At 43.7% G+C, this 15,834-nt stretch overlaps 1 protein-coding gene across 1 annotated transcript in view; it reads right to left on the bottom strand.

Moving 5' to 3' along the window:
- The window catches only part of LOC128702598 (organic solute transporter subunit alpha), a 349,376-nt gene that overhangs the window by 25,116 nt on the left and 308,426 nt on the right, over window positions 1-15,834 (bottom strand). The window contains exons 2-4 of the mRNA XM_053796900.2: window positions 4,118-4,269; window positions 912-1,147; window positions 232-327 (exon numbers count right to left, since the gene is read on the bottom strand). Of these exons, the coding sequence (XP_053652875.2) occupies window positions 232-327; window positions 912-1,147; window positions 4,118-4,269 (484 nt within the window). The remainder of the gene's footprint in view (window positions 1-231; window positions 328-911; window positions 1,148-4,117; window positions 4,270-15,834) is intronic.

The raw sequence follows: 15,834 nt of genomic DNA, 5'->3' as shown, positions 1-15,834 counted from the left end.
TGTGTGGGAGGATCTGCAAGCAAGTCCGTGGCTACCTTCCAGTGACCAGGTGATGTTTAATATTCATATCTTTAGTTGATCGACAGCAGACGATCCTCTCTCTTCCACCTTTCGAATCAATTAATCCTAATTTTAACACGGGGTTTTACATGGTTAGGTTAGGGTTCCTGACTTTACAGCTAAGAGCTGTTACCTACATCAGCTCATTTGAAGCTACCTTTTAATACTCACCATCCCTCCAGCCACAGAGTGATCTGGATGATGGAGATGACCAGTTGGACCCACGGATGCTGTATCACCAAGATCTTGACGAAGCGGATCTGTTGTCTGTGAGGATGACACGAAAAGTTGAGAACGTAATCTGTGTTTGATACTATTCTCTTTCTCTCTTTCTGCGTGTGTGTGTGTGTGTGTGTGTGTGTGTGTGTGTGTGTGCGCGCGCGCGCGTGCTGGAAGCATATTTTTTTTTTTTTGTTTGCAAAATTCTGTATTCTACCGTCATTTTCTTAAAATTAGCCAGCTTCAACTTTTATTCAACTCACTGTCGTTAATTTCCCTTCCAACGGGGTGTCTTGATGCTGAGGTGCTCCTATTGAAAGAACTCGACCTGTTATCTTTTCCGCTGAATCAAACTTAATTACCTGCTATTCCCTCAGCACTGTGTGAACCTTATAGTTTCAAGACTTCCCTAAGAATATAATCGTAACAACAACCATAATAATGAAGAATTAGACATGCGCAACATCTTGGTATCTATTTGTAAACGTTTCGCCATCCAGTGGCTTTATCAATACAAATTCCAGGACATCATGGGAAGACTGTGTCTTAATTCTTCATACTGTTGATATTGTATAACATTCACATACAACCACAATAATAATGTTGCTGTTAGTGTATTGATCAACACATACTTGCTAACTGGTGACTTGGGACAAATACAGCAGGGCCAGCAGCAGCACGGAGGACCCTTCCAGGGTAGCACCGCTCCCTTCATCTTGGCCACGAAGCGAGATTCTCCCCCAAAGTACGTAAGAGTAAGATCGAGGAACTGCCACATGCAGAGAGCGAACCACAATTGTGCAGCCAAGTCCAGGAATATGTTAGCTTTCTGGAAAAGTATCCCCAAGTAGCTGCACAAACCTAGGACCTGAAAATTTAATAATAATTAGTATTGTTCATGAGAAAGAGCTAAACATTAGTTGACTCACGAAATCGTAATAATACGATTGTAAACAAATCAGGGAACGAGTGTGGTTTGAACCCATGGCGAGTGAATCCTAAAACTCGCAGGCCAGTGTGTTAACCACTGGACCAACTGGCTCTAAGAAGATTCATCCAACTAGGTATATTTTTATACACCGTAGGAAGGTTAGAATGGGCAACCACTGTGGCTACAAATGCAAGCTTTTACAGACGAATCCCACACCATCGTGGCTGTGACGAACTCTAGCTCAAGTCCCCTGTCATGCAAGGAATGAGAGAATCAGTTTTGATTCAAAGGGAACAATAGGTTCAGGTCTTTGAATCAAGGGTCTTTCACCTCCATTAATAGTGCTTCTCTCTGAAGAGAATTCTAAGGATAAATTTAGTATTCTGGAGAAGTTTCCACCTGCTCTTGGATAAAAGACTGCTAAGGCAGCTGGTACATCCAGGAGCCACCTGGCTATGAAACAACACCCTTCAATGGGATGCTGGGAAAGAGCTCTTGATTCAGAAATTTGGAACTTTCTCCTCCATCTTAATATATGAAACAATTTTGTAAGAAATTGGCAATATTCGTCCTTAAAATCTCGCACATTACGATGCATTACTTTACCGAAGACAAAAATTATCCGTATTTGATGAATAGGACTGTTAATAGTGAGCTTCACCAATAACGTGACAGTTACCTTTTGTAAGTAGAAAACAGAGCTTGAGATTATCTTGTGTCAAACAAGTCATTTATGATTTTTCGGAAACATTCATTTGGTCTAGAGGAGCTGTACACGTTCAAAATAGTAATGGTCGTGAGAATTTCACTCTCAAAAAAGTACCAGTTGTCACTGTAAGATGGGGCGCCTATCAACATTATCTGGATAAAAAAACACTGTGTAAGTTATCTTAGACATTACGACCAAGTGAAAAGAGAGCAAGAAAGCTTGTGTTAGACCAGTGCTTCTCAAACTTTACTACCAGGTAGGGAGTGGTTAGGAACTGTGTATTAGACCAGTGCTTCACAGTCATTACTACCAGGTAGAGAGTGGGTAGGAACTGTGTATTAGACCAGTGCTTCACAGTCATTACTACCAGGTAGAGAGTGGGTAGGAACTGTGTTAGACCATTGCTTCACAGTCATTACTACCAGGTAGAGAGTGGATAGGAACTGTGTATTAGACTAGTGCTTCACAGTCATTACTACCAGGTAGAGAGTGGATAGGAACTGTGTATTAGACCAGTGCTTCACAGTCATTACTACCAGGTAGAGAGTGGGTAGGAACTGTGTATTAGACCAGTGCTTCACAGTCATTACTACCAGGTAGAGAGTGGATAGGAACTGTGTATTAGACCAGTGCTTCACAGTCATTACTACCAGGTAGAGAGTGGGTAGGAACTGTGTATTAGACCATTGCTTCACAGTCACTACTACGAGGTAGAGAGTTGGTAGGAACTGTGTGTTACACCAGTGCTTCTCCAACTTTTAGATGGTATGGACCGGCACTTGTCTAGTGCGCCGGGGACCGGTCGAGAGCTGCCAACTTGTGAACACTGAAAACAAATGAATGGGGAAACTATATTTTTACTCAATATTACAACGTGATATTAGAGTTAATAAAGACAATTTGGAAAAAAATTACTAGCATTTATTCAAGCATGTTAAAACACCAAATTTCACTAATGCAAAAGTTAAGCTTGCTTGTTTACCAGCTTATTAAGTTGTGGCTTGTTTGATTACGCACACTAAATGAAGCTCACACAGGTATGTAGACACGAAACCGAAGAAGAGTTTTAAGAGCTTGGCTTTCCAGTCAAAATTCTGAAATAGTTCTGGCCAATTTTTTGTCTTGGATAAACTCTGAGGGCATTTCGGAGTTCCGTTACTCTATACGGGTTTCTGACCCTCGACAACCAACGCACACCGGTATTCAACAGTTGTTGTTTATGGTCAGTCCCTATTTCATCACAATGCAACAAATGGTCTTGAATTTAAAACGTCTGTCTTGACATGATTCACATCTTTTATCACTTCTCTAATCACACTCTTCAGTTCTGTTGAGTATTGCTACTAGTAGTATTTACACAGCATTTTATCCGCATAAATCACTCAACACTCAGAGGCATAAAAAAATAGTACACACTCCAGGAGGCCTGGTCAAGGACTAGGACTTCCAACATATTTCCAAACCAGCCCATCCATGTGCAACTGGGAACCTCTCAGACTTCATGAAAAAAGTCAAGTCAACAGCGCCTCCAGTATCCTAGTTGTTCCACACCCCGCCAACATAACACAACTTACTGCTATTTGGCTGTTTACCGAGTTATGCAGGCGGTCATCAAATTACTAAGAGTCTTCCCTAGATCTGGCAACTTGATTCGCCTGTCCCGCCAACACAAAAAGAGAGAGAGAGAGAGACCCAACAGTTTGGACACTGAGTCTAGGTAAGCACAGTGAAAAAAAGATGATGCCAGTGAAGCCAATATCTCACTTTAAGGAACTGAAACCAATCCTTAGAGTCCACTTCCTTGTTAAAACTGTTCCCTTACCAACACTAAGTGGACACCATACTCTTGATAATAATATCCTTATTTCTACAAGTACATGTACAAGGTATACAGGCCTAGTTGACAAATATACTATATAGAAAACCACTTGTTATACAGAGAATTTACCGCAAATTAGGTCAATTTTGTCCCAGGATACGACCTACACCAGTCGACTAACACCCAGGTACCCATTTTACTGATGGGTGAACATAGACATCCGGTGTAAGGAAACACGCCAAATGTTTCAACCCTCGCTGGGAATCGAACCACTCACCGTGTGAACCGAGAGCTTTTGCCACCAGGCCATCGGCCACGAAAGAAAATAAACAATTTATACATTTTGTGTGCTAAAACGATGAACACAGACATAACCTACCGGGTAGACAGTGAGAACGATGGCAGTGGTTTTCTTGTGTCTGGCGTGGCAGTGACGAAGAACATGAGAAGCAGTGTCGAAGTAGAGTAGTAACAGTGCCAGGAAGGCCACCGTCGCCAGCCCCAGGAGCGCCCATCCTGCAGCACCCAGAGCTGTGGAACAACACAAGCAAGCTCATTAATGCGTACATTATATATAGTGTTGGGTACATGAGGGTGTATACACAGTAATGGGTACATGAGGGTGTATACACAGTAATGGGTACACGAGGGTGTATACACAGTAATGGGTACATGAGTGTATACACAGTAATGGGTACACGAGGGTGTATACACAGTAATGGGTACATGAGTGTATACACAGTAATGGGTACACGAGGGTGTATACACAGTAATGGGTACATGAGTGTGTATACACAGTAATGGGTACATGAGTGTATACACAGTAATGGGTACACGAGGGTGTATACACAGTAATGGGTACATGAGTGTATACACAGTAATGGGTACATGAGTGTGTATACACAGTAATGGGTACATGAGTGTATACACAGTAATGGGTACACGAGGGTGTATACACAGTAATGGGTACATGAGTGTATACACAGTAATGGGTACATGAGTGTGTATACACAGTAATGGGTACATGAGTGTGTATACACAGTAATGGGTACATGAGTGTATACACAGTAATGGGTACACGAGGGTGTATACACAGTAATGGGTACATGAGTGTATACACAGTAATGGGTACACGAGGGTGTATACACAGTAATGGGTACATGAGTGTATACACAGTAATGGGTACACGAGCGTGTATACACAGTAATGGGTACATGAGTGTATACACAGTAATGGGTACACGAGGGTGTATACACAGTAATGGGTACATGAGTGTATACACAGTAATGGGTACACGAGGGTGTATACACAGTAATGGGTACATGAGTGTATACACAGTAATGGGTACATGAGGGTGTATACACAGTAATGGGTACATGAGGGTGTATACACAGTAATGGGTACATGAGGGTGTATACACAGTAATGGGTACATGAGTGTATACACAGTAATGGGTACATGAGGGTGTATACACAGTAATGGGTACATGAGAGTGTATACACAGTAATGGGTACATGAGTGTATACACAGTAATGGGTACATGAGAGTGTATACACAGTAATGGGTACATGAGAGTGTATACACAGTAATGGGTACATGAGAGTGTATACACAGTAATGGGTACATGAGAGTGTATACACAGTAATGGGTACATGAGAGTGTATACACAGTAATGGGTACATGAGAGTGTATACACAGTAATGGGTACATGAGAGTGTATACACAGTAATGGGTACATGAGAGTGTATACACAGTAATGGGTACATCAGAGTGTATACACAGTAATGGGTACATGAGAGTGTATACACAGTAATGGGTACATGAGAGTGTATACACAGTAATGGGTACATGAGTGTATACACAGTAATGGTATTATCGTTAAAAGCAAAAAGGGGAAATAGTAGGTGACAGGTAAGATACTCAGCCAATAGAACTTTCCCTCTCCTGGATCACTCCATGTTCACCTCTCAGCATGTTCACCTCTCAGCATGTTCACCTCTCAGCATGTTCACCTCTCAGCATGTTCACCTCTCAGCATGTTCACCTCTCAGCATGTTCACCTCTCAGCATGTTCACCTCTCAGCATGTTCACCTCTCAGCATGTTCACCTCTCAGCATGTTCACCTCTCAGCATGTTCACCTCTCAGCATGTTCACCTCTCAGCATGTTCACCTCTCAGCATGTTCACCTCTCAGCATGTTCACCTCAGTACCTACCACAGCCAACACCTGCTGCTAACTCATAATAATAATAATAATAATAATAATAATAATAATAATAATAATAATAATAATAATATCTTTATTTACTACAAGTACATGTACAAGGTATACAGACCATAGCTGACATCAATGACATACTACTATATAGAAAGCCAACCATACCCCGGCCGGGATTGAACCCGCGGTCAGAGAGTCTCAAAACTCCAGCCCGTCGCGTTAGCCACTAGACCAGCTAGCCACAATAAGATTCGTCCAACTAGGTATATTTCTACACCATAGGAAGGTTAGCACAGGCACCACTGTGACCACAAATGCAAGTTTTTACAGACGAATCTCCAGCTAGCGTGGCCGTGACGAACTCTAGCTCAAGTCCCTTCACTGCCGTCAACATGACTCACGAAATCGTAATGACACGATTGCAAACAAACCATACCAAACCAGTGAAGGGACTTGAGCTAGAGTTCGTCACGGCCACGCTAGCTGGAGATTCGTCTGTAAAAACTTGCATTTGTGGTCACAGTGGTGCCTGTGCTAACCTTCCTATGGTGTAGAAATATACCTAGTTGGATGAATCTTATTGTGGCTAGCTGGTCTAGTGGCTAACGCGACGGGCTGGAGTTTTGAGACTCTCTGACCGCGGGTTCAATCCCAACCGGGGTATGGTTTGTTTGCAATCGTGTCATTACGATTTCGTGAGTCATATAGAAAGCCGCTTGTTATGCAGAGCATTTCGGGCAAATTAGGTCAGTTTTGTCCCAGGATGCGACCCACACCAGTCGACCAACACCCAGGTACCCATTATTACTGATGGGTGAACATGGACAACCGGTGTAAGGAAACACGCCTGTTTCCAACCTTAGCCGGGAATCGAACCCGGGCCCTCACCGTGTGAAGCGAGAGCTTTTGCCACCAGGCAAACACAACCCACAACAATGACCATCTCAGTATCTACCACAACCCTGCTGCTGCCTCTATACTAACAACACTGATCACCTCCCACTATGTACAAACCATTCACCCTCACCCTCTCCCCGCTCTTTCCTCTTGTACATAGACAAGGAATAACAAGAATGTTAAAAAACAGAACACAGGAAGAGAAAAAAAAGAAGACAGGTAGGTAGATGAATAGGAATGTCAAATATGTGGCATACCTGCCTGAGTCTACCTGGAGGGTGTTTTATGGGTCAAAGCCCCAGCGGCCAAGTCCATGACCAGGCCTCACGGTGGATCAGAACCTGATCAACCAGGCTATTACTGTTGGCCGCACATAAACCAACGTATGAACCACAGCCCTGCTGGTTAGGTACTTTCTTTAGGTGCCTGTCCAGCTCCTTTTTGCACACAGCCAGCGGTCTATTTGCAATCCCCCCCCCCCCCTCCTCATGTATGCTAGTAGGCAGCTGAACAGTCTTCGGCCCATGACACTTATTATGCTATCTCTCAGCATGCTCACGGCGCTTCTGCTTTTTACTGGCGGGATGCTGCACCGTTTGCCGAGTTTTTTACTGTGGTAGGGAGTAATTTCTGTGTGCAGATTTAGGACTAATCCAACGATTTTCCAAGCGTAAATTATGTATCTTTCTTGCCTGCGTTTCACGTGTACATGTCAACTGATTTTATACGATCCCTGTAACTAAGGTGCTTGACTGTGCTAATACGTGCAGTGAAAAGTTCTCTGTATATCCCCCAGATCTGCAGTTTCACCAGCCTAGAGAGAGTAAGAGTTCTGAAGAGAATCCTCATTGGGTTGGCATCTCCAGTTTTAAAGGCTCTCATTATCAATCCTATCATTTCCCTAGTAGATGTGATAAGACAGTGTTGTGATCTTTGAAAGTGAGGTCCTCTGACATTATCACTCCAAAGTCCTTCACATTAGTTTTCCGCTCTGTTGTGAGGTTAGAATTTGTTTTATACTCTGATCTAGATTTTATTTCCTCAAGTTTTCCATAGCGGAATAGTTGAAATTAGGCCTTATTGTACTTCAAATTTCTGTGAGCCCATTGAAAGACTGTTAATATCCGCTTGGAGATTTGCAGTGTCCTCAGTGGATAACACTCATGGAAATTCTAGCATCTCCAGCGAAGGAAGACACAGTGCTGTGAGGAAGAGGAAAAGGATGGAGTGAGTACTGTGCCTTGTGGAACAGCTTCTCACTGTAGCCACCTCTGACTTTACTCTGTTTACTATTACTCTGTGTTCTTTTGGTTAGAAAGTTAAAGACCCGTCTACCCACTTTTCCCGTTATTCCTTTATCACGCATTTTATTTGCTATTTATTACACATGACCGCACCTGTCACAGCCTCTCGTAGTATACACACAGAATTTCCATTTGTATTGTCTTTGTCCTCCAGGGCACCCTTGTCATAGTCTTCCAGTAGTTGTGTGAGGCCGGAGCGACTTCTCTAAACCCATGCTGCCCTAGGCTGTGCAATCGTTGAGAATCCAAGTGGTTGGCGATCTTGCTTCTTAGAACCCGTTCAAAGAATTTTACGTTTCTTTGCAATTGCTTTACTGCCACCTTTGTGGAGTGAAGCAATATCCGTTGTTTTTAGTGACTATGGGATGATATCCACGTCAAGGTTCCCTCTCCACAGCATACTCAAGACACGTGCCACGAGTCCTGGCCTCGGGCAGAGTGCATGGGCATGTCGTTAATGGCTTTTTGGAAGTCAAATGATGTTAAGGTTATGTCAGAAATTCTGGAGATATTAAACACAATTTTAAGTCTGTCATAAAAAAATCACTAGAGAAAAATCAGACCATGCTCTTGCGGACCCACCCCCTTGTTACAGACCTGTGCTTCAGAGTCTTCCAGAAGACTTGCCTAGCATGGGCCAGTAGGCTTGCTGCAGTGCTCCTCCATTCTTTCCTTCTTACTTCTATGTTCTCGAGATCATCTACGCCTCACCCTCGACAGAATTTAAGACTCCATTCTCATATTTCAACTTCATACTGTTCCAGACCATGAAGCTGAACTCTGCTCCAGGGTGAGGGACTGACCACCTCAAATAATATTTATCCAAGGTTGATGGACTGATTACATCACCAATGCTTCGCTACTACACCTGCTACTTCTGTATTTAAAGAAGCCTACTGCGTAGGCGAAACGTTTCAACAATATTCAACTGTTGCACACGAGTCTTACTCATTAACATACCTATCGTTTCCATCCGTACCGGGGATCGAACCAAGGACTGTGTGCGCGCGCGTGTACTCACCTATGTGGGGTTGCAGGGGTCGATTCATAGCTCCTGGCCCCGCCTCTTCACAGGCCGCTACTGGGTCACTCTCCCTGCACCATGAGTTTTATCATACCTCTGCTTAAAGCTATGAACGGATCCTGCCTGTGTGTGTGTGTGTGTATGTGTACGGACTCGCCTATTTGTGGCTGCAGGGGTCGAGTCATAGCTCGTGGCTCCGCCTCTTCACTGATCGCTACAAGGTCTGCTCTCACCCTGCTCCATGAGCTTTATCAAACCTCGTCTTAAAACTATGTATGTTTCCTCCCTCCACTACGTCATTTGCAAGACTATTCCGCTTCCTGACAACTCTCTGACTAAAGAGAAGATGGTATGGTGATACCGACAAGATGTGGAAAAAGACACTTATGTACAGTTCAGGACATTTATTAAAGGAAACGTTTCGCCACGAGTGGCTTCTTCAGTCCTAATACAGAGAAAACTAAGAAAACATTTATATATATAGTGGCAGGAGTCAGGTGAGGTGACGCGTGGGTAGAGGTGGTGGTAGTAGTAGTAGTAGTAGTAGTAGTAGTAGTAGTAGTAGTAATGGAACTAAGGAGGTGAGGCAAGAGAGGGACCTGCTGGCATCAAGTAACACCAGTTCCCAGGATGGGTAATATCCTCTTGCTTAGTAATTTTGAAATACTAACTACCGGATTTTTGCTTTATAGTGTTACTGACAGAAATAAACTTTCTTTTAAAGTCTACCGGAAGCCTACCTACAAGAACGATCTTCTACATTTCTTCTCTCACCATGACACAAGAACTAAAAGAGGGGTAGTTATTGGCTTCTTTCTGAGAGCCTACAGAATTTCCAGTCCACAGTTCCTCGAAGAAGAATGTACATACATCACCAACTCTTTTAGTTCACTGCACTTTCTCCTACACTTCATACGTGACTGTAGGAAACGTGCGGCACGTATCCTCAGCAAGACCAACACCTATCAAATTGATAAATTAGACACATGTACAACTCTTGGGTATCTTTATTGAGGAAACGTTTCGCCACACAGTGGCTTCATCAGTCCATACAAAGGAGAATCTTGAAGAACAGGAGGAGAATGAGGTAATCAGTCCCTCAACCTTGAGTCGTGTAACATTTGTTCAATGTTGAAGTAGGTCGTGCCCAAGAATTAGGCAAGCGAGGAATTCCCAAGTATTAAGATCCCAAGAAGTTGCAGTGTCTGACAGGTTTGAACATTAAAATGGTATAAAATACCGACAGGTTGTTAGGTAAGACACATATGCAACAGTTAGGTATCTTTATTTTGAAACGTTTCGCCTACACAGTAGGCTTCTTCAGTCGAGTACAGAAAAGTTGATAGAAGCAGAAGATACTTGAAGACGATGTAATCAGTCCATCACCCTTAAAGTTTTGAGGTGGTCAGTCCCTCAGTCTGGAAAGCATTGTTCCATAGAATGAAACAATATTGTTTCATTCTATGGAACAATGCTTTCCAGACTGAGGGACTGACCACCTCAAAACTTTAAGGGTGATGGACTGATTACATCGTCTTCAAGTATCTTCTGCTTCTATCAACTTTTCTGTACTCGACTGAAGAAGCCTACTGTGTAGGCGAAACGTTTCAAAATAAAGATACCTAACTGTTGCATATGTGTCTTACCTAACAATCTGACAGGTTTGTAGATGAATGGTTCAGAGAACCGACATGTTGTACATGTGTCTAATTTATCAACATGTCGGTTCTCTGAACCATTCATCTACAAACCTGTCAGACACTGCAACTTCTTGGGATCTTAATACTTGGGAATTCCTCGCTTGCCTAATTCTTGGGCACGACCTACTTCAACATTGAACAAATGTTACACGACCTATGACTGCTTCACCTCTCCTGCCAACGGTTTATAAGCTCCTTCTCAGCACGTATGCCGTATTCTATTCAAGATTGATGGACTGACCACATCGACTCAAGGTTGAGGGACTGATTACCTCATTCTCCTCCTGTTCTTCAAGATTCTCCTTTGTATGGACTGATGAAGCCACTGTGTGGCGAAACGTTTCCTCAATAAAGATACCCAAGAGTTGTACATGTGTCTAATTTATCAACATGTCGGTTCTCTGAACCATTCATCTACAAACCTATCAAATTGAAGAAAAGCCTCCAAGTTACATCGTTTTACCGGTCAGCAACGTTGCCACTAATGTTTCAAAAATGTTTGACAGAAAACTGGCTAAAATATCTACCAGCTCTTCAACTACTATTAGGAACCTGATACAAAAACCCAAGCATGATTCTGGCACAAGTGCAGGAATCTACACTATACCATGTGGGGGGTGTGACAAAGTATATGTAGGGGAAACAGCCAGAACTCTGGACATTAGAATAGCAGAACACAAAAATGCTTGCAGAAATGATGACCGCAAAAACGCATGTGTTCAACATAGAGACGATGTTGGACACCTCATGAAATTCAATGAAGCTAAACTAGTTATTAAAGAAGACGACTTAAGACGGAGAAAATGCATTGAAGCTGCACTAATTTCTGTCAGTAACACTATAAAGCAAAAATCCGATAGTTACAGTATTTCAAAATTACTAAGCAAGAGGATATTATCCATCCTGGGAACTGGTGTTACTTGATGCCAGCAGGTCCCTCTCTTGCCTCACCTCCTTAGTTCCATTACTACTACTACTACTACTACCACCTCTACCCACGCGTCCCCTCACCTGACTCCTGCCACTATATATATATAAATGTGATGTGATGAATGGTTTGAAAAACCGACAAGTTGAAGATTGAGACACTTATGCAGCATATGGGAATCTTTATTCAGGAAACGTTTCGCCACACAGTGGCTTCATCAGTCCAATACAAAGAGGAAGGCGTAAGGAGAGGAGGAGAATGAGGTAATCAGTCCCTCAACCTGGAGTCGATGTGTTCAGTCCATCAATCTTGTAGAATGTACAGCATAGGAACGAACGAACGAAAGTTCAGGTAAGATCCCAAATGGGATGAGCGGGGAAGACGGGACAGACGAAGAATAGTGCTGGAGAGGAGTGTTCTTAGTCGTAGAAATAGAGCCAGGGCTTAACCCAGCAGCAAAGGCGATCGTGGGACAGATATTGAAAAGAGAAATTCCGGTTCTTCTGTTGGGACTCCGGTGGGGTGAGCTGGGAGTAAGGGACTTGCGACCTTTAGAGCTAGAGAGGAGTGCAGAACTGAGTCATGTCTTAACCCAAAAAAGCTAAGGCGAACGTGGGTCAGAGAATGGTACCTGTCTTAGAAGGTACCTGTCAGCGGATCCAAGGTTATTTGTAAGTAGGGTTAGGAGCAGGATCATGCAAGGAGTAGAAAAGGTTGTGTTGGTTTGTGGGTCTGCGAATGTCTTCGTCAAGGAGAGAGGTCCAGTAGTCATGTCGTGTCTCAAGTTTGTCTATCTGTCTGTCACTGAGCCTCTTCCAGTACAGATTCAGCGCAGGGACGTCTAACTGGGCATGGAGAGACTCGCTTGTGGCGAAGTCCTCCCATCTGACATCAAGCACCCAGCGCAGCGCCTTGTTCTGGACACGCTGCAGTTTAAGTAAGTTTGTTTTTGCTGCAAGAGAGAGGGCTAGAGGAGAGTAAGTTATCAGAGGACGTATTAGGGATTTGTAGAGGTGTAGTTTGGTGCGTTGAGAGGCATGTTTCAGCTTGTAGAGGCCCGCAAGGGCCTTACTAGCTATTGCATGCCTTGAGTGAATGTGTCCGTGTAAACGAAGAAGGTAGTCAAGATTAACGCCAAGGACAGTGACAGATTGTGTGATAGGGAAGTAAGTGCGGGTGTCAGCTGTTCTGAGTTCGACAGGTAATGGAGGATCACGTTTCCTGTAGTTAAAATACGTAATGCTGGATTTTGCTGCATTGGTTTTGATCCTCCATTTTTGTTCCCAGATGGCTATCCTGTCAACCTCATTTTGTGTTTTGTGTGTGAGTGTATCTATATTGGCATGAGTGATAAGTTGTGTAATGTCGTCTGCATAGGCTAGTGTGATGGAGTTGTGGTATATAGGTGTTGGAATGTCGTTAGTGTATAAAATGTAGAGGGTAGGGGAAAGGACAGATCCCTGGGGTACTCCAGCATTTAGTGTGAAGTAGTCAGAGTAACAGCCTTGGAATTTGATTCTCATGGTACGGCCGTCTAGGAAGTTGCAGAGGAGTTTACGAGTATTGAGAGGCAGGTTGAAGTTAGTGCAGAGTTTGTACTTGAGCCCCTCGTGCCACACAGTGTCAAAAGCTTTTTCAACGTCTTTTGCAACCAGGGCTGTCCTGTTTCTTTGTTTTGTGTTTATGTGGATGTAGTTGAGAATGATGTTAATGGCATCCTGTGTGGATCTGTGTGTTCTGAAGCCAAACTGGCCATCTGAAAGTAGAGAATTATGTTCCAGGTATCTGCGAAGGCGATGATTAATGAGTTTTTCAAAGAGTTTTCCTAAAGTTTCGAGGAGGCTGATAGGGCGATAGTTTCTAGGGTCAGAGTGGTCTTTATTGGGTTTAGGAAGGAGGATAGCAGTAGCAGCTTTGAAGAGGGAAGGGAAGTATCCAGAGGCAAGGGAGGCATTGAGGAGGTTTGTGTAGGCAGTAATGATAGAGTCAGGAAGGTGTTTCAGGATAATATGGTTTAGGCCAGAGGCACCAGGAGCCTTTGGAGGAAGGTGTCTGAGGAGAGTTTTAATGTCTGTGTTGGTGAAAGGAGTGTCGAGTTCTTGGGAGGAGGTAAGAGTGTCTAGATGTATGTGGCTGTCTGGTGTTGTTTCTTGTGTGTGTGCAGTGTTCCAGTGTTCTATGTTCTGAATGTGTTGAATAACGTTAGGGTGAGGTGGGTGAGCGTGGAAGATGTTCTCCCAGATGTGTTTGAAGATGTTGGTAGCAGCCTGTGGGTCTGAGATGTGTGTGTTGTTGTGGGTGATGTGTTTGAATTTGTTGGTGGGAGTAGTGCCTCTGATTTTTTTGATAAAGTTCCAGAAGGCTTTAGTGTTTTTAACACGCTGCCTGTCCGCTTGTTGTATTAGTCGTGACCAGTGATTGTTGTGGTCTTGGTCTAGGCTGTGTAAAATGTTGTTTCTAAGGTAAGTGAGATCTAATCGGACTTGATTAAATCTATGTGTGTTGTAGAGGAAGCGGTTGTGGTAGCAGATAATTAGTCTTCTTGTTCTGAGTGACGGTTTGAAGGAATAACGAGTGGTGTGAGTTTTCTTTGGTATTGCGATGTTGGCTGCTTGTGTAATGGTGTCCTGGATGAGATCAAGTTGAGTATCGATGTCAGAGATAGGTTTGTTGTTGTAGTCATAGGTGAGGTTAATATTGTCTATGTGTTGTTTGAAAGCATCCCAGTCAGCGTTCTTGTAGGAGAATGAAGGTGTGGTTGGAATGAGGATAGGGTTGGAGGAGATGTGTAAGATGACTGGGATGTGATCAGAGCCTGTAATAGGGCCAGGTGAGATGTAATGTTGAAATAGAGAGCTGGCTCGGTTTGCCAGAATGATGTCTGGTTTGCCTTGGCCCGTGTGGTTGAAGAAGGTATTGAAGTCTGGGCCAAGATGAATTAGGTGTTTATGGTTTGTGAAGTTGAGTAATTGGTGACCAAGTTGGTTGTTACTGGTGTGATGAAAGGCAGTGTGTTTGGCATTCATGTCAGCTAGTAGGTAAGTTGGTGTGTTGGTGTAGTTGAAGACTAAGGAGAGGTCGTGTATGTTGAGAGTAGTGTTTGGGCGAGCATAGGTGGTGAAAAAGATAAAGGGGCCAAGGTGGGTGTGTATTCTGACCGCAAGACAGTGTTGGTGAATAAAAGGGATTGGGAGAAATTCATGTTTTATGTTGGAATTGACAAGGATGGCAACCCCATCGTGGGGATCATAGGGGGACTGTAGTGCAGTATAACCATAATGGCGGATACATTGAGGGGCTTTGAGGCAGGTACTGTTTAGCAAAACAATATCTGGCCTCTCTGCTTCAAGGAGCTCGGCCAGTAGGTGTCTAATTGTAAAGTAAGAACGTACGTTGAACTGAATCGCCTTAAACGTGATTTAATGGTTTCGTCTTAGCAAAGTTAATGTCGGGGGAGGAGTTTGGATTAAAGCCCGTGATAGTGGTGCCATCAGTGGATGTGTGTTTGTAGGTGCTACGGACCCGTTTCCTGGAGGGGGAGGAAGAGATGGATCTGTTTTTATGTTCTTTGGTCTGTCCGTTAGAAGTTGGGGTAGGTTTAGGTTTGAGTGGATTTTGTCTGGAGGAGGTGGAGTTGGACCTGGATGAGGTTTTGGTTGTGGTGGAGTGGGCGAAGGTGGATGCAGAGGAAGTGGAAGTTTTGGTAAGCTGTGAGGAAGTGGAAGCTTTGGAAGGGGATGAAGTGGGTAAGGAAGTGGGGGGAGGGGTGGTCGTAGCAGTAGCAGTAGGGGTGTTGGTGGGAGGTGTAGAAGTAGTGAAGAGAGGTAGTGGAGGAGGAGAGCTGGTGGGAGTAGGAAGTGGGGGGGTGGGAGAGAGGAAGGAGGGAGAGGTTGTAGGAGGCTTGGAAGAGAAGCAGGAAGGAGGGATAATTAAAGAGGGAAGATTGTTAGCAGACAAGATTAGGTTAAGGACATGTGAGTAGTCTGATTGGTAAGCTTGTGAGATTACCATCGCAGAGTGGGCA

Source organism: Cherax quadricarinatus, chromosome 79, assembly GCF_038502225.1.
Source record: "Cherax quadricarinatus isolate ZL_2023a chromosome 79, ASM3850222v1, whole genome shotgun sequence".
Classification (NCBI taxonomy): Eukaryota; Metazoa; Arthropoda; class Malacostraca; order Decapoda; family Parastacidae; genus Cherax; species Cherax quadricarinatus.
This window is presented reverse-complemented; position numbering and strand designations above follow the sequence as displayed.